General features: G+C 46.2%; 3 protein-coding genes and 3 long non-coding RNA genes across 12 annotated transcripts; 4 read left to right on the top strand and 2 right to left on the bottom strand.

Annotated features, from left to right (window-relative positions):
- The first annotated feature begins 99 nt into the window (after positions 1-99).
- Positions 100-2,817, top strand: LOC119556315 (nuclear transcription factor Y subunit gamma). 3 transcript variants are annotated; one of them, XM_037868401.1, is made up of 3 exons: positions 100-276; positions 416-1,826; positions 1,890-2,817. In XM_037868401.1, the coding sequence occupies exons 1-3, from the start codon at positions 233-235 to the stop codon at positions 2,322-2,324; spliced, it is 1,890 nt and encodes a 629-aa protein (XP_037724329.1). In that variant the 5' UTR covers positions 100-232; the 3' UTR covers positions 2,325-2,817. The 3 variants fall into 3 exon arrangements, with proteins under 3 accessions (XP_037724329.1, XP_037724330.1, XP_037724328.1); XM_037868402.1 differs by having other exon boundaries at positions 413-1,772; positions 1,965-2,817; XM_037868400.1 differs by having other exon boundaries at positions 413-1,826.
- On the bottom strand, positions 2,815-9,060 carry LOC119556314. The gene is made up of 9 exons (XM_037868399.1): positions 8,894-9,060; positions 7,482-8,399; positions 6,725-7,146; positions 6,449-6,600; positions 6,178-6,394; positions 5,767-6,117; positions 4,911-5,693; positions 3,035-3,255; positions 2,815-2,982 (listed from the first exon to the last, which is right to left on the bottom strand). The coding sequence occupies exons 1-9, from the start codon at positions 9,030-9,032 to the stop codon at positions 2,832-2,834; spliced, it is 3,354 nt and encodes a 1,117-aa protein (XP_037724327.1). The 5' UTR covers positions 9,033-9,060; the 3' UTR covers positions 2,815-2,831.
- A 683-nt stretch (positions 9,061-9,743) lies between these two features.
- On the top strand, positions 9,744-10,677 carry LOC119557539. The gene is made up of 3 exons (XR_005220098.1): positions 9,744-10,002; positions 10,077-10,359; positions 10,419-10,677. It is a non-coding gene; the product is annotated as an uncharacterized LOC119557539 (long non-coding RNA).
- A 90-nt stretch (positions 10,678-10,767) lies between these two features.
- LOC119557274 lies at positions 10,768-11,966 on the top strand. Its single transcript, XR_005220061.1, has 2 exons — positions 10,768-10,994; positions 11,054-11,966. It is a non-coding gene; the product is annotated as an uncharacterized LOC119557274 (long non-coding RNA).
- Positions 11,967-12,843: 877 nt separating this feature from the next.
- Positions 12,844-13,639, top strand: LOC119557495. Its single transcript, XR_005220088.1, has 3 exons — positions 12,844-12,990; positions 13,068-13,148; positions 13,335-13,639. It is a non-coding gene; the product is annotated as an uncharacterized LOC119557495 (long non-coding RNA).
- A 2,357-nt stretch (positions 13,640-15,996) lies between these two features.
- On the bottom strand, positions 15,997-25,358 carry LOC119556344 (coronin-7). 5 transcript variants are annotated; one of them, XM_037868443.1, is made up of 15 exons: positions 25,222-25,358; positions 22,845-23,389; positions 21,823-22,009; positions 21,204-21,760; positions 20,995-21,147; positions 20,307-20,855; positions 19,393-19,576; positions 19,247-19,326; positions 18,991-19,023; positions 18,741-18,913; positions 17,758-18,669; positions 17,348-17,693; positions 17,150-17,285; positions 16,992-17,092; positions 15,997-16,929 (listed from the first exon to the last, which is right to left on the bottom strand). In XM_037868443.1, exons 2-15 carry the CDS (start codon positions 23,151-23,153, stop codon positions 16,837-16,839), a joined length of 3,813 nt encoding a protein of 1,270 aa, XP_037724371.1. In that variant the 5' UTR covers positions 23,154-23,389; positions 25,222-25,358; the 3' UTR covers positions 15,997-16,836. The 5 variants fall into 5 exon arrangements, with proteins under 5 accessions (XP_037724371.1, XP_037724372.1, XP_037724373.1 ...); XM_037868444.1 differs by having other exon boundaries at positions 25,208-25,331; XM_037868445.1 differs by lacking the exon at positions 18,991-19,023.
- Positions 25,359-26,053: the final 695 nt, after the last annotated feature.

The following is a 26,053-nucleotide window of genomic DNA, read 5'->3' as shown; positions in this document are numbered from 1 at the left end:
CGTTTGGAATATTAAAAAAAAAGGAAAATGTTATGCTCGTGGTCCCTTTGCTCAAGTTATGTTCGTGTTATATCGATACTATCGATACCCCAGAAGAAGAACAAGACAAGGGTGCATTACGCATTTGCTTCGCGAATTAGCCGACTTTAAACCATTATTGTGGACTCCAGCCGGTCGCCAGAGCGCCACGGTTGCCGCCAACGCCGAGCCTAGGTCTCCAGCCAACCGGGCCATGTACGCCACCAACAATGGCGGCACGAGCAAGGCGCCAAACAGGTAAATTCCGCCCGCAAACCGAGCGCAAATCCCAGCGCCCCTCCCCCAAACAGGCGGTACAGCCGAGATTTTTGCTATGCGCCGCTCCTTTTTGCCTCTGAATAGGAAACTGAATCTAAATCTGAATCCCCTCCAGCAGTGCCACCTCGATGTTCGACAACACGATCACAGTGACGCCCATCAAGATGGAGCTGGGCCAGGCGTACGCCAAGTCCCAGAATCCTGCGGCGGCGGCGGCCATGCAACGGCGAACTCCTAATGCGGTGGTGGTCACCACCTCCTCCGCCGCCCAGCAGCAGCATCAGCCGGGACAGGGGCAGCAGCAGCAGCAGCAACAACAGCAGCAGCAGCAGCAGGCGGTGCCCATGGCCAGCTTAGTGTCCAATACCTGCACATTGGTGAATCCCAGCATGAGTGTGACGGTGGCCACCACCGGGAGCACCGCCAAGGAGAAGACCACGAAGACCACCCGGTCTCAGGTGGTCCGCAAGCCTCCGCCAACGATCGATAACTTCTGGCCGAATATTGTGAGCGAGGTGCACGGGATCGGGCAGGTGGATGCCAAGCACCAGGTACTCCCGCTGGCGCGCATCAAGAAGATCATGAAGCTGGACGAGAATGCCAAGATGATTGCCGGCGAGGCGCCGCTGCTGTTTGCCAAGGCCTGCGAGTACTTCATCCAGGAGCTGACCATGCACGCCTGGGTGCACACCGAGGAGAGCAGGCGGCGCACGCTTCAGCGCTCGGACATTGCCCAGGCCATCGCCAACTACGATCAGTTCGACTTCCTCATCGACATTGTGCCGCGCGAGGAGATCAAGCCGTCGTCGGCGCAAAAGGGCAAGGATGGCAGCAGTTCCAGTTCGAGTGGAATGGCGGGCTCGACCAGCAGTGCCGCCTCCACGTCCAACACAGCCACCTCCAATGCGGCCGCCTCCGTGGCTGGCAATGCTTCCGCCACGGGCACCTTTGTAGCCAGTGGATCCTCCGTACCTGCGGCCACGGCTGGCGGCCTAAAGCTGGACACCACGGGCGCAGCCAACGCCGCCGAGGTGCTCGGCTTCAGCACCGTCAATTCCGACATCTTCTCAGCGCAACTGCAGCAACAACAGCAGCAGCAGCAACATGCCGCCCAGCAGCAACAGCAACAACAACAGCAGCAACATCACCAGGCGCATCCACAGCAGGTCCAGATTATCCAGCAAGGTGCTGGTGGGCAACAGCTACAGTACTTCATCGCACTGCCCGGCCAGCAGGCGGCGCAGCTCGTGCAGCAAGTGCAACAGCAACCGCAGCCCACCCAGAACCATTTGCCCAACAGCCTGGGCATCAACATAGTGTCGGCCCAACAACCCACCCAGCAGTTGATCCTGACTGCCGGCCCCAACGGCCAGCTGACCGCCACGCCAGCGCCACAAACGGCCGCCCAGCAGCAGACGGCCCTGCTCCAGAATCTCGCCCAACAGCAACAGCAGCATCAGCAACAACAGCAGCAGATTCAGCTGCTCCAGCAAGTGGTGACGCCCACGGGGGAGCTGACCAATGTTCCGGTAAGTAGAGCTTGCATTTCTCCTTTGGATAATTACTCATTGCTTTGAATTATTCCTACACAGATCGCCATCAATGCCAACCATTTGCATCTCCTGCAGCGCCTGCAAATGCAACAGCAGCAGCAACAACAGCAGCAGCAACAGCAGCAGCAGCAACAGCAGGTTATCATCCCCACCCAGCTGCTGACGGCGCAGCAGCTGCTCCAGTTGGGCGGAGCACCCACGGTGGCCCACCAGCAGCAGCAGGTGCAAGTGCAGCAACAACAACAGCAGCAAGTCCAGGTGCAGGTCCAGCAGCAGCATGCCAATCTCAGCCAGAACAACGCCAGCGCGGTGGCCAGTGGCACGCCGATCTTCATAAACTCGACCATGACCAGTGCCCAGGCGGCGACGCAGGCGCAGCAGCAGGCGGCGCAACAGCAGCATCAGCAGCAACAGCAGGCGCAAACGATCTCCACCATGTCCGCGGATCGCACACTAACCGGCGGATTTCGGTAAAAGCTGGAAGAATTAAATCAAATCCGGACGGACAGACGGACAGTTGGCAATCATATCGAAGCATCGGGAGGCATTGGAATCGGGCATTGGCAACGGGCATTGATTGCGCCATCCCCTGTCATCCAGCACAATGTATAATATTATAGTTTATGTAGGTGTATACGATTGTATATCGGAGGAGATTATATATAGCTAGTGTCTAAGACGTAGGCATCTTTGTAGAAACGATTTCTCAATTGTAATTTATTGCTGACCCTCCCGCCCCCCTGGCTGCAGGTTTCACCTCCTCCAAACAAACACCGCCACCTCCACCACTTTTAAACCTAGCACTTAGAGAGAATAATGGGAAAACTAGTGTATGACGCGGATGCCACCGGTCCAAAGCATAACCCAGCGTTTCGCGTGGCATCCGCGGTTTATTATGTATTTGTACTTCTAACTAAGCTAAGCTCTGACAAACAATTATAAGCCACCAAGGACTATGTGCCAGAAACTGCTGCTCTGTGTTCACTTTCTGGCCAGGATCTTGTTGATGTCCTGCAGTTCGCGGGTGCTCCACGGTTCCAGGGGATCGGGCGGCGATTGCGTCTTTCGGGTGTAAGCCGATCGTCCCCGCTGGCTGCGCTCATCTGGATCATCACTTTGTTCTGGCGAAACTCTGCTTTGGAAGAGAGGGACTTAGAGAATGAAGTGAAGATATTATTACTCACTTATTCCTTCGACGAACGCGGGCACTTTTTGCCCGTCGAGCGGCCTCATCCTGCGCTGGCTGGCACTTGCGCAGATGGAACTGCTTCATGGTGGCGTGCACTTCCTCAGCTGTGGGCAGATCCTCACTGTCCGGCCCTCCATTGCCGTCCTCGGTCTCCACCTCGGCTTCCTGTTCGATGGTCAGCACCTCCTCCGCCACGGCCTCATCGAAGTGGAAACCCTGAGATTAGAGGTACAACTTGCATGAAATCATTAATTTAATGTTTAACCCCTATCCCACACGTGAGTCCGGAAGAGGTTTGCCTTCAAATTCGCAAGCTGCAACGCAGTAAGGCTCCCGGTTTCGACGGGATCGACAGCAGAATTGCCAAGGCTTTACCTAGGAAGGGTATACTTTTCCTAGTTCTTCTTTTCAACTCCATGCTACGTATCCACCATTTTCCCACACAGTGGAAGTGTGCTGTGATATCGATGATACCCAAGCCAGGAAAACCGGAAAACCTTGTTGCATCCTACCGACCAATAAGTCTACTGCCCACCTTCTCTAAAATATTCGAAAGAATATTTCTTAGTAGAATGATGGCAGTAAGAAGTGTGCAGGACGCCATTCCAGACCACCAGTTCGGCTTTAGAAGTCACCATGGAACCCCAGAGCAAGCACATCGGGTAACGCAGCACATCCTTGGAGCGTTCGAGAACAAGCAGTACAGCTCAGCAGTCTTTCTTGACGTCAAAGAAGCTTTTGACCGCGTTTGGCACGATGGCTTGCTGTATAAGCTGAAAACTCTCCTGCCTACTGCCCAATATCTTCTCCTAAAATCGTATCTCTTAGAACGAAATTTTATGGTAGATGTGAGAGGCGAAAGATCGTCCATCAGATGCATTCGAGCTGGCGTACCTCAGGGTAGCGTTCTTGGTCCGGTACTATACACTCTGTATACCGCTGACCTGCCATACCCTAGGGAACTGGGTACCCTCTTGGCTACATATGCTGATGACACAGCCTTTATTGCCAACTCCACGTGTCGAATTGAAGCAACCCAAATCACACAAAACTTTTTGGATTTGTATGGCGAATGGACGAATCGATGGAACATCTCGATAAACGGAAATAAGTCTCAGCACTGCAACTTCTCTCTTAGAAGTAAAATTCTCCCCAGAGTGAAATTACATGACACACTCATACCGCAATCAGCCCAGGCTCAGTACTTGGGCTTGATTTTGGACAAACGTCTTACGTGGAGGCAGCACATAACCAAAATTACAGCAACATGTCGCTCCAAGCTGCGGAAACTAAATTGGATGCTTAAAGGTAAAAGTGAGCTCAGCCTTAGCAACAAGATGTTGCTGTACAGGTCGATAGTGGTTCCATCATTCACGTATTGCATACAAATATGGGGTACCGCTTCAGACTCAAATGTCATGAGGGTCCAAAGAATTCAAAACCGGGCGCTACGTACGATTGCGGATGCGCCTTGGTACGTAAGGAACGATGTCCTGGCTTGCGACCTTCACATCCCCTCGGTGCGAGAGCAGATAAACATGCACTCAAGCCGTTACAACGACCGTCTACAAGCCCACACGAACCACCTAGCAGCATCCCTGGCAAACCGAATCTCAACGAGAAGAAGACTAAAGCGAAGGCACCCCGGTGATCTCTGGACAAGAGGACGTCAGGTCTCTCGAGTCCTAAAGCAATGAAATTGTTCAATTATTGTAAATATTGTTAATCTCCTTTTCTGTTATGTTTCCACGTTAATTTTTCCTCTTCGTAGACAACGTTTTATAGCCATTAAGTTGGCTGATCAACGTTAAATAAATAAATTTGTTATACTAAAAAAAAAAAAAAAAAAAAAAAAATGTTTAACCACTTACCGTATCCTCATCCAAACCAGGTGGCGCCCACACCGAGGACATGGGTTGAAACTGACCGTGGCTGTGACCCTCGAATCCCGGCTGCTCCCGCCGGATATCCGCCTTGGACAAGGCGTTGTGCGTCCGCTTGGCCAGCGACAGCTTGCCCAGAATGGGTCCACCGCTGTCGCTCTCCTCGGTCTCCACCTCGGCCAGCATAGCCATGAACTCCTCCAGCTTCTTCGGATCGACGATATCCTTGGGGTCCTGAAACAAGTTGCTCAGATTTGATATGGGCAGGGGTAAGGCCATTAGGTCGGGAGGAGCATCTTGAGCTGCAGTGGGGGCAGGCGTTGCTGTGCCCGCTGTGGAGACCGGCAGTGGATCCATCTTTTTAGCCACCGGTGCCTGCGGCTGCGTCTTCATCGTTTGCTCCACCAAATCGAAGGCCTTGTTGGCCAGCTGCTGCAAGCCGGCGAAGTAGTGAGGATCATGGGTCTCTGGTCGCTGGTCCGACATCAGGATCAGCTCCCTGAAGGGATCCGGAGCTGGCGGCGCAGGCGGAGGAGCTGTCACCGTTCGCAGAACAATGCCATTGGACGAGGCTGGATCGTTGGCGAAGGCCAGCATGTCCATGGCGTTGGTGAAGTCCGAATCGGCGTGCAGGTTGTAGGGATCCTTGAGCTTCTGCTTGGCAATCTTCACGGGACTGGAGATGGAGGCCCGGCCCCACATGAGACGACGCATCTCCTCGCCGGTCATTCCGCGCTTCTTGAGCGCCGTCAGCGTCACACGACCCACACGCTGTTGAGGATTGGTCCGAAATCGTGTTGGAATGGTTAAAGTGACTAAGAGGCACTGCTTCATCTACTCTTACCTTCCAGTTGGAGACGGCTCCTTTGCGCTGCTTGGCCCTCGTTTTGCTCTTGCTCTTGATGACCATCACGCCGCGCACCTCAAATCCCGAATCGTCGGAGGGACCCAGCGGAATGGAGTAGGCCTCCAGATAGCCCTTGGCATCCGCCTGCGGCACCGCACGCTCCAGAGTGACGACGATCTTGGCCCACTGCTTCATCCACTCCTTCTCCGACTGCTCGATCACGGTCACATAGGTGTTGCCCATCATGGCAATCAACATGTTGAGCAGCAGGATGGGCACAAAGATCATGAAGATGATGAACACGGTCTTGGAGAGATTGGGGTACGTGGTCTGGTTCAGATCGGGATACTGCAAGGGGAAATCTAATGTATACTACGAAAGGTACCCATGTTCAAGGCACCTCCTCACATTATAATCGCCCAAAGTGGTTTGGAAGAGGGCCATCCAGGTGCTGGTGTAGGTGTTGAACATGGTGGACTGCACCTGGGGATGTCCCTTGTACAGGAAGTAGAAGGCCTGCGAGAATCCACACAGCACAATGCAGTAGATAATGCCGAAGGTGAACATGTCACCCGTGATCATGGAGTAGATCATGGTCACAAAGGGACCCGTCAGCCGAATGGCACTAAAATGATCGCAATTCAGATGCCTTCGAGAGGAACTTGGTAATCTCACTCACCCAGCGAAGAACATTAGAAGGAACCATGAGCCCGGGACAGCAAAGATCAAGATGGCCTCCTCGGTATCGGTGTCACCAATCAAACGAAACGGAATGCACGCCAGGATCAGCAAATTGGAGAACAGGAAAATGGCCTTTGCCGGGGCATGGGACTAAGAAATGACAGTAGAACAACGTATTTTGTAAATTTGTTTTCAATAATACCTAGTAATAATTATTATTACGGTGTTGTTTATCTTTCAAATGATACTTCGAAAAGATTAATTAGACCCTCACCAGCTGCTTAAGAAATGCGGATAGTCCCTGGTTCTTGATCTCGTCGCCCTGCTGGAAAATTACGTAACTGAGAACTCCTGCCAAGGTGGCAAACTCTGCGCAATATCTAGCCACCGTTTGGGCACTATTCCCATCGTTTCCATTCCCGTTGTCCGTCTCCATTTCCTGAATAGCGGCTGTCAGTGATTCGGATCCCTCGGAGTCCTCTCCCTCGCCTTCACCATTGTGGGCGGGTCGCAAATAAACGGATACGGACAGGCACAGCAGATGGGTGGACAGGATGAGCAGGCGCTTCAAGAACTGGTTCTGCGCAAATGTCTTCCACTTCTCCTCCAGGAGGCGCTGGATGATGCCGCCGTCCAACATGTCCAGATGCTCCGGCTTGGTTCCGTTCAGGATGATAAACAAAGCGGAATTCCAATCTGTTTCAATAAGGTATTGATATTATTATAAACAAACAAATAACATATGTATAATATACAATGTATACATATATATTATTTTATAAAGATTATGTAGACCACATTCATTTATAGAAAATATTAAAATACATAGGATACTTCTATAAGTACATATGTTGTCTCTTGTACTACTTCCTTTGTGTGGATGTAATCAATTTTATATTTAAAATCATTACACATAATCTTCATAATTGTATACTCATAATCAATATATAGGAGATCTTAGAAGAGACTTTTTAAAATAATGATTCTTTTTGATAGGACTCATTGATGTCCTTCTTTTTGACAGTACTCACTAGTCCTTCCGTCCGGCAGCAGTGTGTCCAGCGCATTGAGGGGGTATCCAGAGCAGGTGATGTTACTGTATCGCCAGAACTCGCGGGCGGACAGCTCCAACATCTCGCGGAACAGCTCCTCGCGGCCCAACTTACAGGCCAGGGTGAGGGGAGTGAGTCCCGTCTGGTTGACAATGCCATTCTTGGCCGGCGTCTTGGGATGCCGCAGGGCGTAGCCGAACATGTCCAGCTTGTCGCACACCACCACCATGTGCAGGATCATGTTGCCAAAGGAGTCCTGGGCATCCGGGTCGGATCCGCAGTCCACCAGCAGATTGTAGACACTCTCGTTGGCACAGCAGGCGGCCCAGGCCAAGGGATACTCACCCATGTAGGCCAGTCCCTCGTAGTCGGTGCTCTTGGCCGGATGAGCCCGCTGCTGGTCACGGGGCAGGAAGAAGCTGCCGATTGCCCGCTGATTGATATTCGCGCCGGCCTCGATCAGATCCGCCACCAGCTCGTTGTTGCTGTAGGCTATGGACAGATGCAGGGCACTCGCGCCCAGATACTCCTCGCCCTCCATCACGTCCAGTGCCAGGTTGGGGAACACACGGAGCAGCACGCGCGCCAGCTTGGTGTGCACCTTCGAATCGCAGATGATCAGCACATGGAGCAGACTCTCGCCCAGGGCGCCGCGGTATTGCATCTGCCAGCAGGCCTTGTGGTCCTCCCACTTGCCCAACGGATCGTGGATGGACAGCGACGCCTCAATGGGTATGGTCACCTCGGTGTGGTCGCGGTACTTCCAGCGCAGGAACTCCGCCCGGTTGATCACCTGTCCCTTGCCATCGTTGTACATGAATACACCGAACTGCTCGCGGATCAGCTGCTCCACGGCAATCAGTCCGCCCGAGTTGATGGCGTCGATGAGGTCGCCACCTGGCCAGGATTGGTGATTATTAGTACAGTCTTCATTACATCTATATATATAAATCATCGTGTGGCATACCCACATCCAATAAATACCTACACGTACGTTTTCACCCAAACAAAGTACTTTTTCAATGGTTCGGGGTCACCAAATACTATCCCTACCATAATCAAGGATATGGATTATATAACTTTCGCACCTAACTAACTAAAATGTATTAACTTTAATCTACTACTAAATGTAACTAATGAATGAACAACAAATTCGCAGGTTATAGTTTTGGATGTGTTATATTTGGGTCACTTATCTGGAAGCTTTTGAAAACTTAGATCATCTTTAAGACGATGATGCCTGATAAAAATAAAATTAAATTAAAAACTTTTAGAGGTATGCTTACTAAATGTCGGATTTCAATAAGTCACGTTAACAGGGTAAAGGAAAAGTCTGGGGCACCCTTATACAATGCTTAAAATTAGTAAATCGGGGTCACCAAATTCCTTACCTCTTTTGTAGTCCGCCAGCTTGTAGAGCAGGCACTTGCAGGCGGTGGCCGAGGATTGCGAGATGACGGCATCTAAGATGGCCCCGGGCTTCATCTCCGGCGCCTTCTTGCGAAGGCATTTTTTCAGCAGGAACTTCATATCCGCCGCCTGGACTCCAATCCGTGCTGCAGCTCCGACTTCAACTGGCCTTTCGGTGAAATTCGCAAAACCTTCTTTGCTTGTTTGTTCGATGACCCATGATATGAAAAGCCAGAAAGACAACCCGTTGTCCTGGTAACCCACCTGCCAAACCCATCACAAGTAAACTGTTTAAAGCCAGTTCGATACCAGCTAAGATAAATTGGTATATATGTGCTAAGCATAGGAAGTGCAGTTTTGGGTTTCCTTTCTGAAAGCCATTGGAAATACGGAATAATCTTACATGAGGACGGGCTAAAATTTTGACCCCCTTGAAAATGAAATATTTAAATGTATAATATTAGATATTTCAACATCAAACTCATAGAGGTATCCCATAAGAAAATCGGGATCCTATAACTCACGTTATGGAATCAAGAAGTGCAGTTTTGGGCTCCCATTCTAAAAGCCATTGGAAATCTGACATGAGAGTGGGCTAAAATTTTGACCCTCTTTTAAAATAAATATTTAAATGTATTAGGGAATACAACCTATTGTTATCATATACGTGGTTGCAAAGATAAATATCATAATGTTGAAATCATGTAAGCATAGAATCGAGTTATAAATATTTTGACAAGATCTAGTGTGCCCTGGTCACAACTGTCAACTTGAATTGTTGAAATACTAAAGAAAATGAAACGTTTAGTCATTCGCCACTCAAAAGTCGTCGAGGATAGACCTGCTCTCTAAAACAAAATATTTTAAGTGTCTTTCGCCAAAAGTTTACAAACGGAATAACCAGAAAAACAAAATTTATTATTTGGTTTTTTCATATTTCTTATCAATAACGTGCACAAAAAGTGAAATTAAATGTTGAGCAGGGATCGGGATCGGAATCGGGACCTGCCGCCTCATTGAAACTGTGGTGCCCATGCCTGTAAGGCTGATTTCCGTACGACTTTCTCAACAGTTCACATTAATTTTTCCTGTAATTGTTTTGTAAAATATAACACATTATTAGTGCTACTTAAAAAGTTCTAATTACATCTATCCTGCCCGTAGCATCTGGAAGCTTCTCCTTATACTCATGCATCCTCTCGGACATCAGCGGTTTGCAGCCCTCGTCCTTGAAGAACATGACAATGGCCTGGAACAAAGACGGAGAATCTCATCGTTTTTGATATCCCTAATGTGGGTGCGCAGTATTGAGTCTGGAAATTGGCCAGTAAAGAGGCAAGGAACGTGAAGCTTAGGCTGGAAGAATGCGGGCTTCTAGCTATGTCCAGTGATTTCTTCGCAGATCGTCGATGGCCTTATCCAGCATGGCGGCTAGGGTCTCCAGGAGGTAATCATAATAATATATCTAAAGAAAAAGTAAAGTAATTTAAAAATTGTCTGCATTAGCCACTTACATACAAAGGTGTCGGATACATCCTGCCTGTAGCATCTGAAGCACTCCTATTCATCAGAGAGACTTCTCGACTGGCTGCTCGGACTTTCTCACCAGAATTCTAGTCAAGTGTGCGTACAGTGGTCTCCCAGCACTTCTCCTCTTGCGAATACCTCATCTAGTGTGCCCTGGACACAACTGTCAACTTGAATTGTTGAAATACTAAAGAAAAGGAAACGTTTAGTCATTCGCCACTCAAAAGTCGTCGAGGATAGACCTGCTCTCTAAAACAAAATATTTTAAAAAACCAAATAATAAATTTTGTTTTTCTGGTTATTCCGTTTGTAAAGTTTTGGCGAAAGACATTCCGCCAAAAGTTTACAAACGGAATAACCAGAAAAACAAAATTTATTATTTGGTTTTTTAAAATATTTTGTTTTCGAGAGCAGGTCTATCCTCGACGACTTTTGAGTGGCGAATGACTATCCCTAATGTGGGTGCGCAGTATTGAATCTGGAAATTGGCCAGAAAAGAGGCAAGGAACCTGAAGCTTAGGCTGGAAGAAGCATGGCGGCTAGGATCTCCAGGAGGTAATCATAATAATATATCTAAAGAAAAAGTAAAGTAATTTAAAAATTGTCTGCATTAGCCACTTACATACAAAGGTGTCGGATACATCCTGCCTGTAGCATCTGAAGCACTCCTATTCATCAGAGAGACTTCTCGACTGGCTGCTCGGACTTTCTCACCAGAATTCTAGTCAAGTGTGCGTACAGTGGTCTCCCAGCACTTCTCCTCCTGCGAATACCTCATCCAGCAGCATGTACCAGAGCCATGGTGCTGTAGGACTCCTCTACTGGAAAGATGCCCGGCTGGCGGATGCAGTTCATAACCTCTTGCACTATGCTGATCCGATAATGTAATTTCGTTAAGCAGCATTGTAGAATGCCTCGCCTCGGAGGACACGAATGGCATACAGATGTGAACGATGATGTCCTCGATGCGATTTTCCCTCTACCACTCAGCTTTGGTTATTTCGGCCAGAGTCCAGATCATGAGTACCAATTCAATCTTCGGGTAGTTATGGCAGTCTGACTGGATGATATTAACTTAGGTGCGGACCCTTCTCTCTGCAGCTGGCTGCAGGAATACGGGGGTCCCGCACCCATTCTCTCGAGATTGTTGGATCTTGCGATAATGGGTGCGGGGCTCTCCGTATTCCATGCTATCGTGGCATACCTATGGTTTTATGGCCAGCTTCAGAGAAATGGCCCGCACCTCCGTTAATATCATCATCCAGCCGGACTGCCACAACTCACCGAAAACTGAATTTGTACTCGTCAAAATGTTTCTGGACCATTTGGCTGATATAACTAAAACTGAATGGTGGAGGGAGAATGACATCGACTACATCATCGTTCGCATCTATATACCTTCGTGTCCCTTGTGGAGAGAAATTAATTACAACCAATATTAAGAGAATTTTCTGAACTTGAAAGTACATCACATTTTTTAAAAGAAAATATGTCAAATACACAAAAATAAAAATTATTTTTAAAAATTTTCATTTCGCCTTTCTTTAATATTTAAATGTAGAATATTGGGGAACTACATGTAACGAGTTATCCCACTTCAAAATCGGGATAAAGTAACTAAGTTATGGAATCTAGGAAAAAACTTTTTTTTTATTTGCATTTTTCGTTTTCACTTGACGATATACCGAACTGTTGACACACGAATAACCGAAAGATGTCTGGTTGGTTGAGAATGGGACCTTTCCGTGGAACAATGCACTTCCTAAAAAATGATCATTGAATTGAGTTAGTAGTTGGTAAGTAAAGTGGTACTTATACTTTTTAAGTAATATCATCACTTTTTCGTATTTACGCTTGTTTGTCGCGTAAATAAAATGTTCTTTCAACTGATTAATAATTAAATCTCACTATTATAGGTTTCAAAGTTGGAACACTTATCTAATTGTTGGTAAGTTTTGCAAGCAAATACATTTTTTAAAATCTTAAATAAATATTTCAACATTGCAAGTGATGAAAAACGGAAATATTTTATGTTCTTTTTTTGATACTTAACGATTACATTTTGGTGTCCAAAATGACCCTCCCTCTAGACGTGCCCTGATATCCTTTATTTTTCGAGGTTTCCTTTATATATCCTAAGACTTAAATGTTTTTGGTTTTGTTGCAAAAGCAACGACCTTAATGTTGTCATCATATAAGCATAGAATCGAGTCATAAGTATTTTTACAAGATCTAGTGTGCCTTGGACACAACTGTCAACTTGGATTGTTGAAATACTAAAGAAATTCAAACGTTTAGTCAGTCGTCTCTCGAAAATCGGCGAGGTAAGACCTGCTCTCTAAAATCCAAAATATTTATTATTAATATATAATGTTATTTTCGTCCAAAGTTTTCAAACGTAATAACCATATAATCGTAATCGTAATAAGCATATAATCGAGTCATAAGTATTACAAGATCTAGTGTGCCTTGGACACAACTGTCAACTTGGATTGTTGAAATACCAAAGAAATTCCAACGTTTAGTCAGTCGTCTCTCGAAAATCGGCGAGGTAAGACCTGCCCTCTAAAATCCAAAATATTTATTATTATTTATTTTTTTTTTAATATATAATATTTTCGCCCAAAGTTTTCAAACGTAATAACCAGAAACACAAAATTTATTATTTGGAACGTGCACAACAAAATAAGCGGCGAGAACAAATTCAGAGTAAGAAATATTTTTAATAATAAAAAAGCAGTCGCGATATCTTGCACCTTTTCTTTCGAAATTTCGGCTATTCGAATACTAAACTAGCATCGGTTCTTTCGTTGCATCAAATATCGTTCTAAAATATATTTATTCTAATATTTTATTCGAGACGATATGGATTAAATCTTATGGCTTGACTTGCAGTTCTCGTGGAACATGAAAAAGGAGCGGCGGACGTGGTGCCCCAGCCACTGTGGCGTCCCAGAGTGTTGAGCAGGGATCGGGATCAGGATCAGGGTCAAGATCAGGATCGGGATCTGCCACCTCCAGGCAGGCGGTGGAGCAGCTGTCGCTGGTCAGATCGCTGTTCTGCAGCAAGGAACCCTACTCCTCCTTGAGCTCCTGGATGAACGAAAGGGCGCTCCATCTCCGTATTTTAGATATTTGAAAAGGGTCCCCCATATATTTATTCCTTTCCGATTGCCGGCAGTCGGGTTATCCATAGTATTCTTCTTTGGTGTTGCTGCTAGAGGCGCAGGAATCCTGGAACACGTAAAATTGGCAGTACAGTGACATTTGTCTGCACAGGAGTCCTGAGGCCCATTGAATTGGCAGTACTGCGATTGTACGGGATTTCCATTTCCCTGCACTTGGCTATAAGTAGCTTAGGTGGTTGGGAAATGGGAATCCGGTAGAGTCGTAGTACTGCCGATTCTGAGCCTCGGTAGTCCTGTGCAGAGAAAAGTCACTGTGCTGCCAGTTTTACGTGTTCCAGGATTCCTGCGCCTCTAGCAGCAACACCAAAGAAGAATACTATGGATAACCCGACTGCCGGCAATAGGAAAGAATAAAATATATGGGGGAACAGGTCCTTTGCTATGAAAACCCGGCAGCCGGCGATAAGTAAGCGTTACATATATGGGCATCCTAAATATCATCTTTAATTTGGTAAAAAGCCTAGCGGAGTGACTAAAAGGAGTGACCCCCGCTCATGACTTCTTCCTCCCATAAATCAAATCAGAAGTGATGAAAAACTACAACTGGAAATAAAACTGGCCTGATGAATTCCCAGTTATCTAAAAAATGTACAATAAAACCAAAAAACTTAATAAACTAAGATTAAGATTCAAAAAAATTTACATAAATATTATTATATAGTATATATATATAACATATATGAGATGTTCCATATTAGCCCGGCCACCCCCTTGAGATCAAAGCTCATCGTTTCCAAGACTTATCCTCATACCTATTTCGACAATATTACTACTCTTTCGTCGAATATCCGCCTAAGATAGTTTACACTAAATCTATTATATCTGGCGAACGAAAGACACGATTTACATAAATCAAAATCAGGTGGATTTGTCTTTCCGTGGCCGAATACGAGTTATCCCACTTCAGAATCAGAATAAAACCATGGAAACTAGGAAAAAACTCTTTTTTTATTTGTATTCGTTTTTTTTTTATTGAATTATGTATATAAATATATTTTTGCTTTCATTATTATTATTGTAATTATAACTTAGGGCTAGAGTATCGGATGGGGGGTTATCGGATATACTCGTACTGTAAAATAAATTGTATAAATAATGTGTATGCTTCTGATTCCGATTCTGCTCCTGCTGCTGCTTCTACACTTTCTCAATCCATCCTCTCTACTTTCTGCTTACACTCGTACACTTAATCGCTTTGATTTCCGCTGTGAGTCAGCAATCATCAATCAATCATCGTATTATATATCGCTTGAAGTTGTATTTTCGTATATTGGTATTGTTATAGATATATATAAATATAAATAAGAGAGACGTTCGAAAATCGTAATCGAATATGGCTAATAAATACAGAATGACATAATATCTGCGGGCGGTCGGTTTCGGGGGATGGGAATTGGATTTGGATTCGGGTTTGGGTTTACTGGGACATGGGACCTTGTGATCATAGAAATGCATATCCATATTCCGTATCCAACCTCTTGAAATTCATCTTTTTTTTTGGGATAATCTCGGACATAAGTACTAGTCGGGACTGGGTTTTATAGGGCGGGGCAGATCAGAATGTTTAGCGAATACTTGTCTGTCAGTCGTTCCATGGCGTTTGGATTTAAATGCAGCTTGGACTTCGATTTGGAATTGCTGGGCCTGGGCCTTAGCTTGGGACCTTTGCTTTGCGACGTTTATATGCCTATAACTATGCGTATGGTATGTGTATATATAATCTGTATAATAGAACCTTGTCTAGCACAATATTGCCCGATACCCGAGAATTGGTTGTTGGTCTGTTGTGTGGTTGTTCATGTTCTTGTTTTGAAAGATTTAAATTTTGAATTTGCCACGGTATTCGCCCTGTTGGATCAGTTCAGTCGTTTCAGCCACGAGTTCGAGTTCTTGGCCTGCTTTAGTTACGATTGGTATACAAAATATATATTATATATCATGTATATATATATGTGTAAATGTATATTCTATTGCAAGTACAAAACGTTATTGCCTATGGGTATGCTACTCGAGTTACGTTCTATTGCCTTCCCGTTCACAAACGTATTACAAACGCGTACGTTTCAATGGCAACACATTACTTTCTTTCCCCTTTTTAATATTCAAATTTTCCACTTTCTTTTTGCGTTAGTAGGGGAGCGATTGGGGGAGGAGGATTCAGAGGATGGAGATGGGCAGCTGGGCAACTGACCCATCCGTTGTTCAAGTCTTTTCGTTATACATTTTGGAATTGTTATTAGTTATTTGCATGTCTTTTCGGTTTGATTCGGCTGTTGCAGTATGTTTGATTTACGCATTATACAGTACAAAAATTGTCTCGCTTGATTGTAGATCTCAGCATTTTTCTCTTGTCTTGGCTACAGTCTATATGTTTTAGTATCTTGTTTTGGATTGGGGAATGAAAAAGGGGGTCTTTGGGGGATCGAGTGATGCAAAAGACTAGAAAAGACATTTGGGGGGGTATCATCTACTCGATTTGGGCGGGTTTTTTCTTTATACGGAAGGTTTTCAATGGGATGGGGTTGGTAGAAAGGGGGTGAAATGATGCGAACGAGGGGGACAGACGGACACACACACTCTCACTCACTCACATGCAAACATGAAAAAAACTGAGAGGGAAATACATAGGCGTATATGTAAAAGTAGTATCATCTAAGAGTCCTTCTCCTCACTTCTTCCTATATGGCCACACAAACTAAAGGACACTGGAGAACCCAGGAAATTAATCGTAAGTGTAAACACCTAAATAGGCTAAACTAATTTTGGACTAACTACTTAAATAGCACACAAAAAAACAAACATATAGGTATATCAAAAAGTAATACACACAATTAAAAAAAAAATATATAAAAAGGACACACACAAAAATAAACGTTAAACAAAACGAACAAAACTGGCTTATGATTTGTAATTTGGCAATTATTGAGCAACTGCAGTAAATGGCGGAGGAGCGAGGAACTGAGGGATGAGGGTGTGTGTACTGGAGTGTGGATACTGGTACTGTGTTAGTTTTACTTTCGGCTTAACTACGAGTTGTCTATATACGCTCGCCCAAAAGTCTATGTGTATATATATGTCGAGCACTTTGCTGTGTTGTCATGATGCCGCGTCATGTCTAGATTGGTAAAAAAAATTACGACCATTGGTTAAACGCTAAATTGTGAACTGATTTCCATGGTTCATGTCCGCCGCAGACGCTGGATATACTGCTACTCCTGCCACTCGTTTTCGTCCACGCCCTCCATGTCGTCTTGCTCCAGTTTGGTGGTGAACTCCATGCGCGCGCTCACTGATTTCTGGATCTGTAAGCAGCGATTTTCGATAGTTGGACCAAATGTGAACCAAGTGGCTAACTAGAGCTCACCTCCTGCTGCTTGTTGATCTCGTATTCGGACTTCTGACCTCCGAACTGGGCATGATCCGGCTTCTTTACGGGCTGCGCTGGCACTTGCTGTATGGAAGATACTGCAAATAGAGATAGGATTAGTTTATGCTTATCCCTTAGAGAGTCGCATTACTCACATGTCTCCATGCCCTCTGGCTTAAGGCTGACCTTGGGTGCCGCCTTGTCGTTGCTGGCAAACCAGTCCTCGGCGCTTAGCGTGGCGCTCCAGGTGATGCGAGTGGGTGGGAACAGATCGTCTTGGAACAGCTCGCTCTGCAAATGCCAAAACAGTCAGAATAGAAACGAAAATATCCAATAGCCATCCCACAACCCACCTTGATGCGGGGCACTGTGAAACTCAGGGGCTCAATTGTGGTATTGGTCAGCCGATAGGCCTTCGAGAACTCCACGCTGGCCACGTCGCAGTGGTTCTTGGTGAGAAAACTGAGGCCCTGGTGCAGCGAGGTGCAACGATGGTGCGACAGCGGGCAGATGTACGGCTCCTCGTCGGTGATCTCGTAGCAGTAGATTGTAGAGTCGCCCTTGCCCGTGACAAACAGTGTGGAACTATCCTCGTCGTAGAAGGGAATCAGTATCGACGGCGACACATCCAAACTGGCCGTGTTCAATGGCGCCGACAGTTTCTGAGCATTGTAAACGCTGATCTGTCGCTCCGAAACCCTGAAAAGTGTACAAAAATTTCAGTTACATCTTCACTTCATTGGCACATTTTGCAATATCCTACTTGTCAAAGCCAGTGCAGACGATGTAGTGTCCCTCCAGCGCCCAGGTGATGCGAGCTCCACGAGTGCCAACCGGTCCGTTGCCCTCCCGTATGGGAGTCTCCGATTTCCTTGGATTGTAGACCCTTATCTTGCCATCCTTGCACACGGTAGCGCCCAACCGGCCGCAGGGACTCCAGGCGAAGTCAAAGATCTGATCAGTGTGCCCCGACAGCGAACACTTCTCACTCATGGTGCGCAAGTCCCACAGCTTGATGGTCATATCGTAGCTGGCGGTTAGCAGAACATCGGCAGCCAGTGGGTGGAAGCGTATAAAGTAGATCTTGTCCAGGTGAGCGGTCAGCTCGCCGGCTGGTGTGTTTGTCGGCTCACTCAATCCGCCGGCTTCAATGTGCCAGATCTTCACGATGCCATCGTCGCAGGCCACGGCCAAACGCTGGGCATCGAACGGATCCCACTGGAAGTCCATGATGTTGCTGCCGTTCACCAGCGAGGGAATCACTCCGTCGGGCAATCGTCCAGGTCGGCTCAACTCAAAGATGGCGATCTTGCCACCGGGTCCAGAAAGTGGCACTGCAACGCGCTCCTGGTTGGCGTGGAAGCCATTGCACTCGCCCGGTATCTGGCGGCTCAGGTTGCGCAAGTTCTCGATGTGCGTGGACTTGTGGCCGGGAGTGCCCTTTAAGTGCCGGAACTTAGACACCTTTCCGAAGACGGTGGAGGTGCGCTTGGTGCTGGCAGCACTAAAGGCGGCCTCCGTGGCGGACTTCTTGATTCCAGCGCCGTTTCCGCGGCGGTGCTCCTCCATCAGTTTGCCCTCCGGCACCGAGATGCGCTTGGTATCAATAAGGTTGCCCTGCTGCTGTTGCTGTTGGCTGGGCTTCAGTGGCTCCACTTTGGAGTGCTCGCGGCGTCTGTTGTTAAGAGAGATACATACGATAGTGGTGAGTTTGAAAGTCGACTACAAATTGAAGGTCCCACTTACAATGGCACTGGCGACTGAGGCTTCTCGTCCACCTGACTCTTCGAGCGATTCTCGTATATGCGCCGCCGTTCGGCAAAGCTGCTCCTGGAGGAGCAGCTGCGTCGCAGATCCGCATCCGTGCGATCCTCGCCCTCAGCCGAGTTCTCCGACGACTCGGAGCTCTGCTCGAATATCTAAGAGAAGCCATGGAAAACCAAGTAGGAGATTAGTTTATGCTAGGATAGTCAAGTGGGGCTTCCCTTTAGCAGACCTTGTCGGATGATTCATCATCGTCAGCCGAGGACTACAGTAGTTCCCGTTGCAGAAGTGGCAGTGGTTCAAGTACAGAAGAGTAGGTTGATTTTTAGGGGTTAGTTGGAAATTATCGGGATCGTTTCAAAGTGAGTTAGGCAGAAGAAGGCGAATTTTGTTTGTTGTTGGCAGAGGCATGTAAGAGAGGGCGAGCAGAACGTTATAGTAGAATAGGAGTGGATTTTATATAGACCCCATGCGATGTGCGATCTTACCTTGCGGCGCTCCGAGGTGGTTAGCGATTTCTGGACTCCATTTCCGGCCACCGCCGGGACAGGCTCCCTTTCGTGTTTCTCTGCAATGAAGAATAAAGTTGGCAATTACTGAAAGTCCCTTCATTTCAGAGAGTCAGTCTCCTCACTTTTGATTTCGATTTCCACAATGAGATCAGGCTTTGGCGCCTGGGCGGGTGTCAAATCCACGCCGCTGTCCTGGCCCACGTTCGAGATATTCTCATGGGATCCCGGTGCCAGGGGTACGGCGAACACCTTGTCAAACGACACGTCACCTGTGGTGCTGGAGAAGGGCTTCGGGCCCAAACGTGGCTGCAGAATAATAAAAACATTGACGTTAACTATATCTTAAACATAAACCTTAATGAAAACTCATAAGTACCCCTTACGAAATCAAAATACAAAATTGAGACACACTACAAAAAGTCTGGGCTTATAACTGATATCGTAAAGAACTGAAAATGTACCAAAAAGAAAACAAAACGATAGAACTATCAACTGAAAACAAAATCCATACTTGTTTCACAAGCAAAACAAACCTCCAACCATATGCAGTTGAAGAAAAACAAACGTGAATCGCTGAAATATGATTCAGTAGATGTCGAGTTTTTGTTGATTTAGTTATTGGCAAAAGCAACACTATCAGGCAATAATTAATAATAAGTTACCTGAGTGAAACACAAACCAAAGATCTAAACTTGAAAAATGAACGACAAGCGACATTGTACTCAAAAGTAAAATAAACAAGTAGATTAACCAGTGCAATGATATGAGGTATACAAATAATAAGTGGGGAAACAAAACAAATTTCAAGTAAACTTCTAGGAATAAACAACAGAAAAGAACATCTTTTCTGTTTCAATATAAAATACAATGCCCAACAAGTTCTCACTTTCAGCAAATAGAAAACTTAACGAAATCAAAACTAATTACAAAATGATAGCAATACGACGTGTGAGCTCCAAAAATTATTGTGAACAAAATCTTAAGAAATCAAAAACAAACAAGAAGTGGCTGGAGTATGGTGTGATGGTGACGGCACCTTGTAGGCAGACGCAGCGGTGGTGCGTGGCCTCGGGCGTGGTGTGGTGGTGCTGCTGCTCTCCCCAGCGGAATCGCTGGCCTCCGGCAGGGAATTGTTGCGCGATGTGCGCGGCATGGGCTTCGGCGGCGAGTGGCTGCCACTGGCCGAGTGGTTGTCCAGGCCGCCGGACGAGGAGACCTCCTCGCTGCTGCCCGTCGAGTGCTCCTGCTCGGTGGGTGACTCCTTGTCATCCTCCTGGGACTGGGCGTAGGCATTGGCCTTCTCCTTCTCCGTGTCCACCTTGTATTTGGCCTCGAATTTACGTATGAGCTCACTGCACTCCCCATCTGGCTGGGATTGCGAGGGTGTGCTCTTCTTGCCGTTGCTTTCGCTGCTGTTGTCATTGCCGTTCTTCTCCTCGAAGTTATTGCCCTTGTTCAGCATTACAAAGTGCTCATTATCGTTGCGCTTAGCCGGCTGACTGGGAATTGGTTTACCGATGGTGTTACTCTTTGCCCGCTGATTCTCCAGGTTCTTTACGAAATCGCTTAGGTTGCCGCGATGAATCTGCATTGATGGCCAAATGGGGGTTAAACAAAACACCCAAGAAATGCTGACTATAAAGCCCTAACTGATTTAACCCTTAACGACCTTACACTACCAGTCATGATCTAAAAAACATATCCCTTATGGGAAGATAACTTACAATAATTGGCTCATCGCCATGCTCGCGCTTGGCGGGATCTAGGCTCATCTTGGGCACCGCCTGGTTGCCGCCATTCAACCATTCGCCGGCCACCAGTTCCGTCTTGTAGCCAGTGGTCTCCGGATAGAGATCTGCGTGAAAATCGCGATATGTCTGGGAACTTGTTCAATTAGTATTTGCATTTAAATTGAGGTTCGGGGATTACGCACCTTTCGCGGAACCTGGTACATGATGGGTATGACCATGTTGGAAGTCAGTTGCAGCACTCGGTTGACCTCTGCCTCCATGACCTTGAGTGCCCGCTTGGGCACCAGACAAGCTCCTTTCGTCTGCTCGCCGGTGTGACGCAATCCCTCAATTAAATACGGATCCTTGTCCGTAATCTCCAAATAGTTAATAGTTGTGTCACCCTTTCCGGCTAGGAAAAGCATATTGGTATCGGGATCGAACAGCGGCATTAGTATGCCTGTGGAGCAGTCCAGTTCGAGAGTCTTCTCCGGCGTGTTGAAGTTTCGCACATCACGGATGATCACCTGACGCAGTCGGGCGGCGTCGAAGCCGGTGGTAAGGATACGCTGTTGATTGCCCAGCCACACAACCCTTGAATCCTTGATGCTCTGGTGCGATTCAGCAGTCAACTGAATGGGGGAACCGGCGGCTCGGGGATCGAAGATTCGCACACACTTGTCCTTGCAACTTGTGGCCAATACGGAACCATCCTCGCGCCAACTGGCCGACTGTATCACCTCTGGATGCTCATTGTTCGCTGCGGGAAACAAAGGGACATTTACTTAAAGACCATTTGCAAGAGGGAAGCTGTTGACTCACAGAAGATCTCCTTCTGGGTGCTGAGATCAAAGAGAGCCACGCAGCCGGCGGCTGTGGAGTACATCAAGCCATCGGCCGTCGGATGGAAGCCCACTGTCTCCACGCGCCTCTGCTTGTGTGAGAAAATGGCCTCCGGATCGGAGAGCGACTGCTCCAGACCTTTTTCTGGTATGTGCCAGATCTTAACCTGCGGATAGAGTAAACGTTGGTTGATTAGCAGGGGGAATTTTCTATCATGTTCGTCATAATCACTTTAATACTATTAAATTTTTGACTAATCAAATGGTATTTTATGGGTTTGTGGCTGAGCTGCTGCTATAAATAAAGCATTATTGTTTCCTAGTACTTATCAATTAGTTTCATTCTTTTGAATACAACTACTTTCAATTTCACAATATTATTATTGTGAGTATAATAAAGGAACAAAGAAAAAGTGAGCTATTTTGTGAATAATTCGTAATTTATTATTGGAATATAGAAATTAAATCGCAAATTTCACAGAAGCGGACGGACATATTCATTACCATGTCAATATCATGGGGACAGTGATGACTTATTACATTTTATATGTCTGATTATTCGGAGTTTAATGCCAATTAATGTGTTTTGTTTTTTATATTAAGATTAATATTATTTATATATATTTAAAAGTTAAATGAATAATACTGCGATTGGAAAATATATGACATCACGGAGTGATTATTAGAAAGTGGGCTCTTTCACCAATCAAAATTATATCTTTCATATCTATTTATATAAATATAAATAAGTTATATCTGAGAGTTTTGTAAAAAAAAAGATGCTAGAATCCCTCGATATGAAAACTAAAGATAGATCCAAGATATTTGTACACTTCTAAACTATTTCTGAATAGTACTTAAGAGAGTGAGATATAGAAAGTGGTTGGCTTTATGGCCTAGGTGGTATAAGCTCTAATAATGGATGCACTACCTTGTCAGAAACTTCCTGACCTATATCCTAATGATGTATGCGAATGAGGTGATCCCATATGTATCTCTTACCAGGCAATCCTGCGAGGCGGTGGCCAACAGTCCGTCGTGGAACGGCGAGAACTTGAGGTCCGTCACTGTGTCCGTGTGCCCGTGGAGCAGCGGCATGGTCTTGCTCTTCCGGCCGCAGTCGTCCAGCGGCAGGACGGCGACACTGGACCCGGTGTGCTCCCAGTTGAAGGCCATGAAGGCGCCGGAGGCGGCAATGTTGTTCCCGTACGTCTGGTAGCTGCCCACGCAGATCTCGCGGACGCAGGCCTCCGCTTTGGGCACAATGGGTGCGGCATTTTTGTACTTGGAAGCCTTGAATCGCCAGGCCATGGTTACTGGCTACTTGGTTGCGATGGGGGGCTTCGATCCGATGTGATGGCGATCCGATGCGGATGTGGTGGATACTGGATGTTCTCTGGTCGAGTGTAGAGTGTCGATTGTGGATTGTGTATGGTCGAGTGTCGCTGCTAGTCCGCTCCAGTCGCTCTCTTTCGCTCTGCTATCCTATCCGCTCCGCACCACTCCACTCTCCACTCTCCTGGTCGTTTCGCTTCTCAGTTTCGTTTCTGGAAAATGGCAAACATAGCCTTATAAGTATGATATCACTTGGGTGCGCGGGGGACATTCCACAGTTTGTTATCGGTTTGTTGCCGCTCCTGACTCATCGTACACCGAATCCGAATCCGATAAGGCAAACAACAATAGGCGATAACAAAAAAAAAAAATAAATTTAATAAAAAAGAGAGATGCACTTGCTATTGCGACTATACGACTATTGAAAAGAGAAAGCTGGACAAGAATGGTGTCCACTAAAGCCGGATGAGCCAGACCAACACACTCGCACACTCCGCGTATGTTTGTGTGTGTATGCCAATGTTTGTTTGTACACCAGGAAAGGCGAGGAAAAACACTGTGCAAAAATGGTGCGATCCGGCAGTAGGGGGTTAATATGCCACACCTAAGGGTTAGCGATCCTTTTTTTTTTTTGGAACCCTCTCCAACCATTTTTTTATGCAAATATTTGGTTAAAAAATGTATTTCATTGGCACTGTTTCGGACTCATTTTGGTTTTCCAAGTGTACAAACAATACGATCCAGCAAGCGGTAAGGGTTAATATGCCACTCCTAAGGGTTAACGATCCTTTGATAAATTTCACGGAGAGCTTCACACGCACACTTACGCACAAAACCCACTTTATGGATAAATACAGTAAACACTCTATGAAGTCAACAAAAAATAAGGACGTTTTTTCATTTTTGTTGTAAGAATGACTTGTATGCATCATTTTTCTCAAAGTAAGAGAAAATTGTTTTAAAAAATTTTCGTTTCACTACTCTTATTATTATTTACTTTTAGGAGGCCACACTGTAATTTCCCAAGTGCAGTTAGTAAAAGCCGTGAGAGAGAGAGCATGCGCCAATTCAACTGTTTTCTGTTTGTTAGAAAGCGGCAAAACAAATGACCACTGGGGGGTAAAAGGAGGCGGGGCAGGGGGCGGCCAAGCAGGTATTGGCCAGCCACCAGGTAATGGGGTCAAGTGATTTAGAAAAAAGACAGCGAGCAGAGTCGAGCAAAAATCAAAGGCAATACAACACACGGCACACAGGCGATGTTGCAAGGTGAGAACGAGACGGGAACAGGTGCAACCTGCAGGAGAGCTGAGAGCTGCTAACGGTTAACGGGCGGCGTGGGAGAGCAGAGCGAAAAGGAGCGGCACATCTCATCTGCATCTGCATCCTTCACTCTCCCTCTTCCTTTTTCTCTCTCTTTCGCTTGGTTGGGGGTGGCTAAAAACAAGCCGGCTAGCTTTTTTGTTGTTTTCACCCACTGCCCACTAAACACACACACACTTATGCTCTCCTGGTGGTTGGTTTTTGGTCACGTTGTTGTTGTTGTTGCTTATATGCATTTATTGACATTTTTCCGAGTTTTCTTCCTGTAATTTTTCGCATATATTGCAGCCGATTATCGGGTGTTACTTTCTAGTTGCGTGCACTTAATTGGGAAGCGGGGGTGGGGGTGGATTTTCTTTTTCTAGTTCCTGTTTTCTCGCTTTTCTCTTTCCTTTTCCTTCTCCTTTTTTCAGCACACACCCTAGCGCCGGCAGAAGAAGCTTTAGCGGCGGCAATGACAATGACAACTACAAATGCAACAACAAAGGGTGTAGCGGGCAGGGAGGGGGTGGTGCAACTACAACAACAACTGAGCAAAGGCGACGCCGTTTTTTTTTATGGGCAAACAAAGGAGCAGTTTTGCACGCACACACGCACGTACACCCAAGTTGCAGCGCTGCAACTGCACACACACACACACACATCGAGAGAAGATGTACACACACACGCGCCGGCAATTAAACTCGCGCAATCAAATCGCGGATACTGACTGCAGTTAAATTACCAATGCAATCAATAAACTACGTTGGCGGCAACCGGGACTCTGACGACCGGCTGGAGTCCACAATAATTGTTTAAATTAAAGGCTCAAATTCGCGTAGCAAATGCGTAATGCAATGCTAAAGGTATCGATGTCATCGATGTTTTCAAAACATCTACTCCTGAAATCAATTTCGATATCGATAGTATCGATACGAACACAACAAAACTGGTCACGCTGCAAACTAACATAATGCTATCGGAGAGTTCTTGGTGTATGTGCAATTTTTGAGCCTCCTAACAGAGTTTACTAACACGCCATCTATAATAGCCCTGTTAAGTGTCATAGTGCACCACAGTAGTTTGAATGTTATAGGGACTTAAAGATTTGGTGTTAAACTTGATAAAAAAGGGTAAAGGGGCAATAAGCCGATTCAAATATCAGGCATTTATTTTCGAAAGTATTAAAGATACGCCCATAGAGACAAGTCAAAAACTTGCTTTGCATTTTACACTTTACTTTTTCAAATATTTCAAGCGGTCACCCAGAACTGAACAGAATTCTTCCTACATACCTTAAAAATACCGAAAAACCAAACGGTCATGCTAAGGAACGGTCACGTAAAATACGCCCACGCTAAAAATACTAGCAAGGCAAACTATCGAATGTGGTTTTCCCGCCTCCTGAAATCGATTATAGCTATCGGCGGTTGACTTATCGGTATTTGTTGTACCTTATCGTACTATCGGTAGGAGGGTGTCTCCGCCAAATATCGATATATCACCCCGGATTATTTGGTATATAAATACTGAAAATCCCACCGAAAGCGCTTGGCAAAATTGCCTAAAAGCCGATA

Source organism: Drosophila subpulchrella, chromosome X (assembly GCF_014743375.2).
Source record: "Drosophila subpulchrella strain 33 F10 #4 breed RU33 chromosome X, RU_Dsub_v1.1 Primary Assembly, whole genome shotgun sequence".
NCBI lineage: Eukaryota > Metazoa > Arthropoda > Insecta > Diptera > Drosophilidae > Drosophila > Drosophila subpulchrella.
Note: the sequence above shows the minus strand (reverse complement) of the source record. Positions and strands in the feature narration are given on the sequence as shown.

Coding starts and splice junctions, on each gene's coding strand:
- LOC119556315 (XM_037868400.1), top strand. CDS start 233: ATGTACGCCACCAACAATGGCGGCACGAGCAAGGCGCCAAACAG. Junction 277..412: donor ACGAGCAAGGCGCCAAACAG/GTAAATTCCGCC, acceptor AATCCCCTCCAG/CAGTGCCACCTCGATGTTCG. Junction 1,827..1,889: donor GGGAGCTGACCAATGTTCCG/GTAAGTAGAGCT, acceptor ATTCCTACACAG/ATCGCCATCAATGCCAACCA.
- LOC119556344 (XM_037868443.1), bottom strand. CDS start 23,153: ATGGCCTGGCGATTCAAGGCTTCCAAGTACAAAAATGCCGCACCCATT. Junction 21,148..21,203: donor TGTACCAGGTTCCGCGAAAG/GTGCGTAATCCC, acceptor ACAAGTTCCCAG/ACATATCGCGATTTTCACGC. Junction 18,914..18,990: donor ATGATGAATCATCCGACAAG/GTCTGCTAAAGG, acceptor GGCTTCTCTTAG/ATATTCGAGCAGAGCTCCGA.
- LOC119556314 (XM_037868399.1), bottom strand. CDS start 9,032: ATGAAGTTCCTGCTGAAAAAATGCCTTCGCAAGAAGGCGCCGGAGATG. Junction 6,118..6,177: donor CCACTTTGGGCGATTATAAT/GTGAGGAGGTGC, acceptor TTCCCCTTGCAG/TATCCCGATCTGAACCAGAC. Junction 2,983..3,034: donor CGCGTTCGTCGAAGGAATAA/GTGAGTAATAAT, acceptor CTTCCAAAGCAG/AGTTTCGCCAGAACAAAGTG.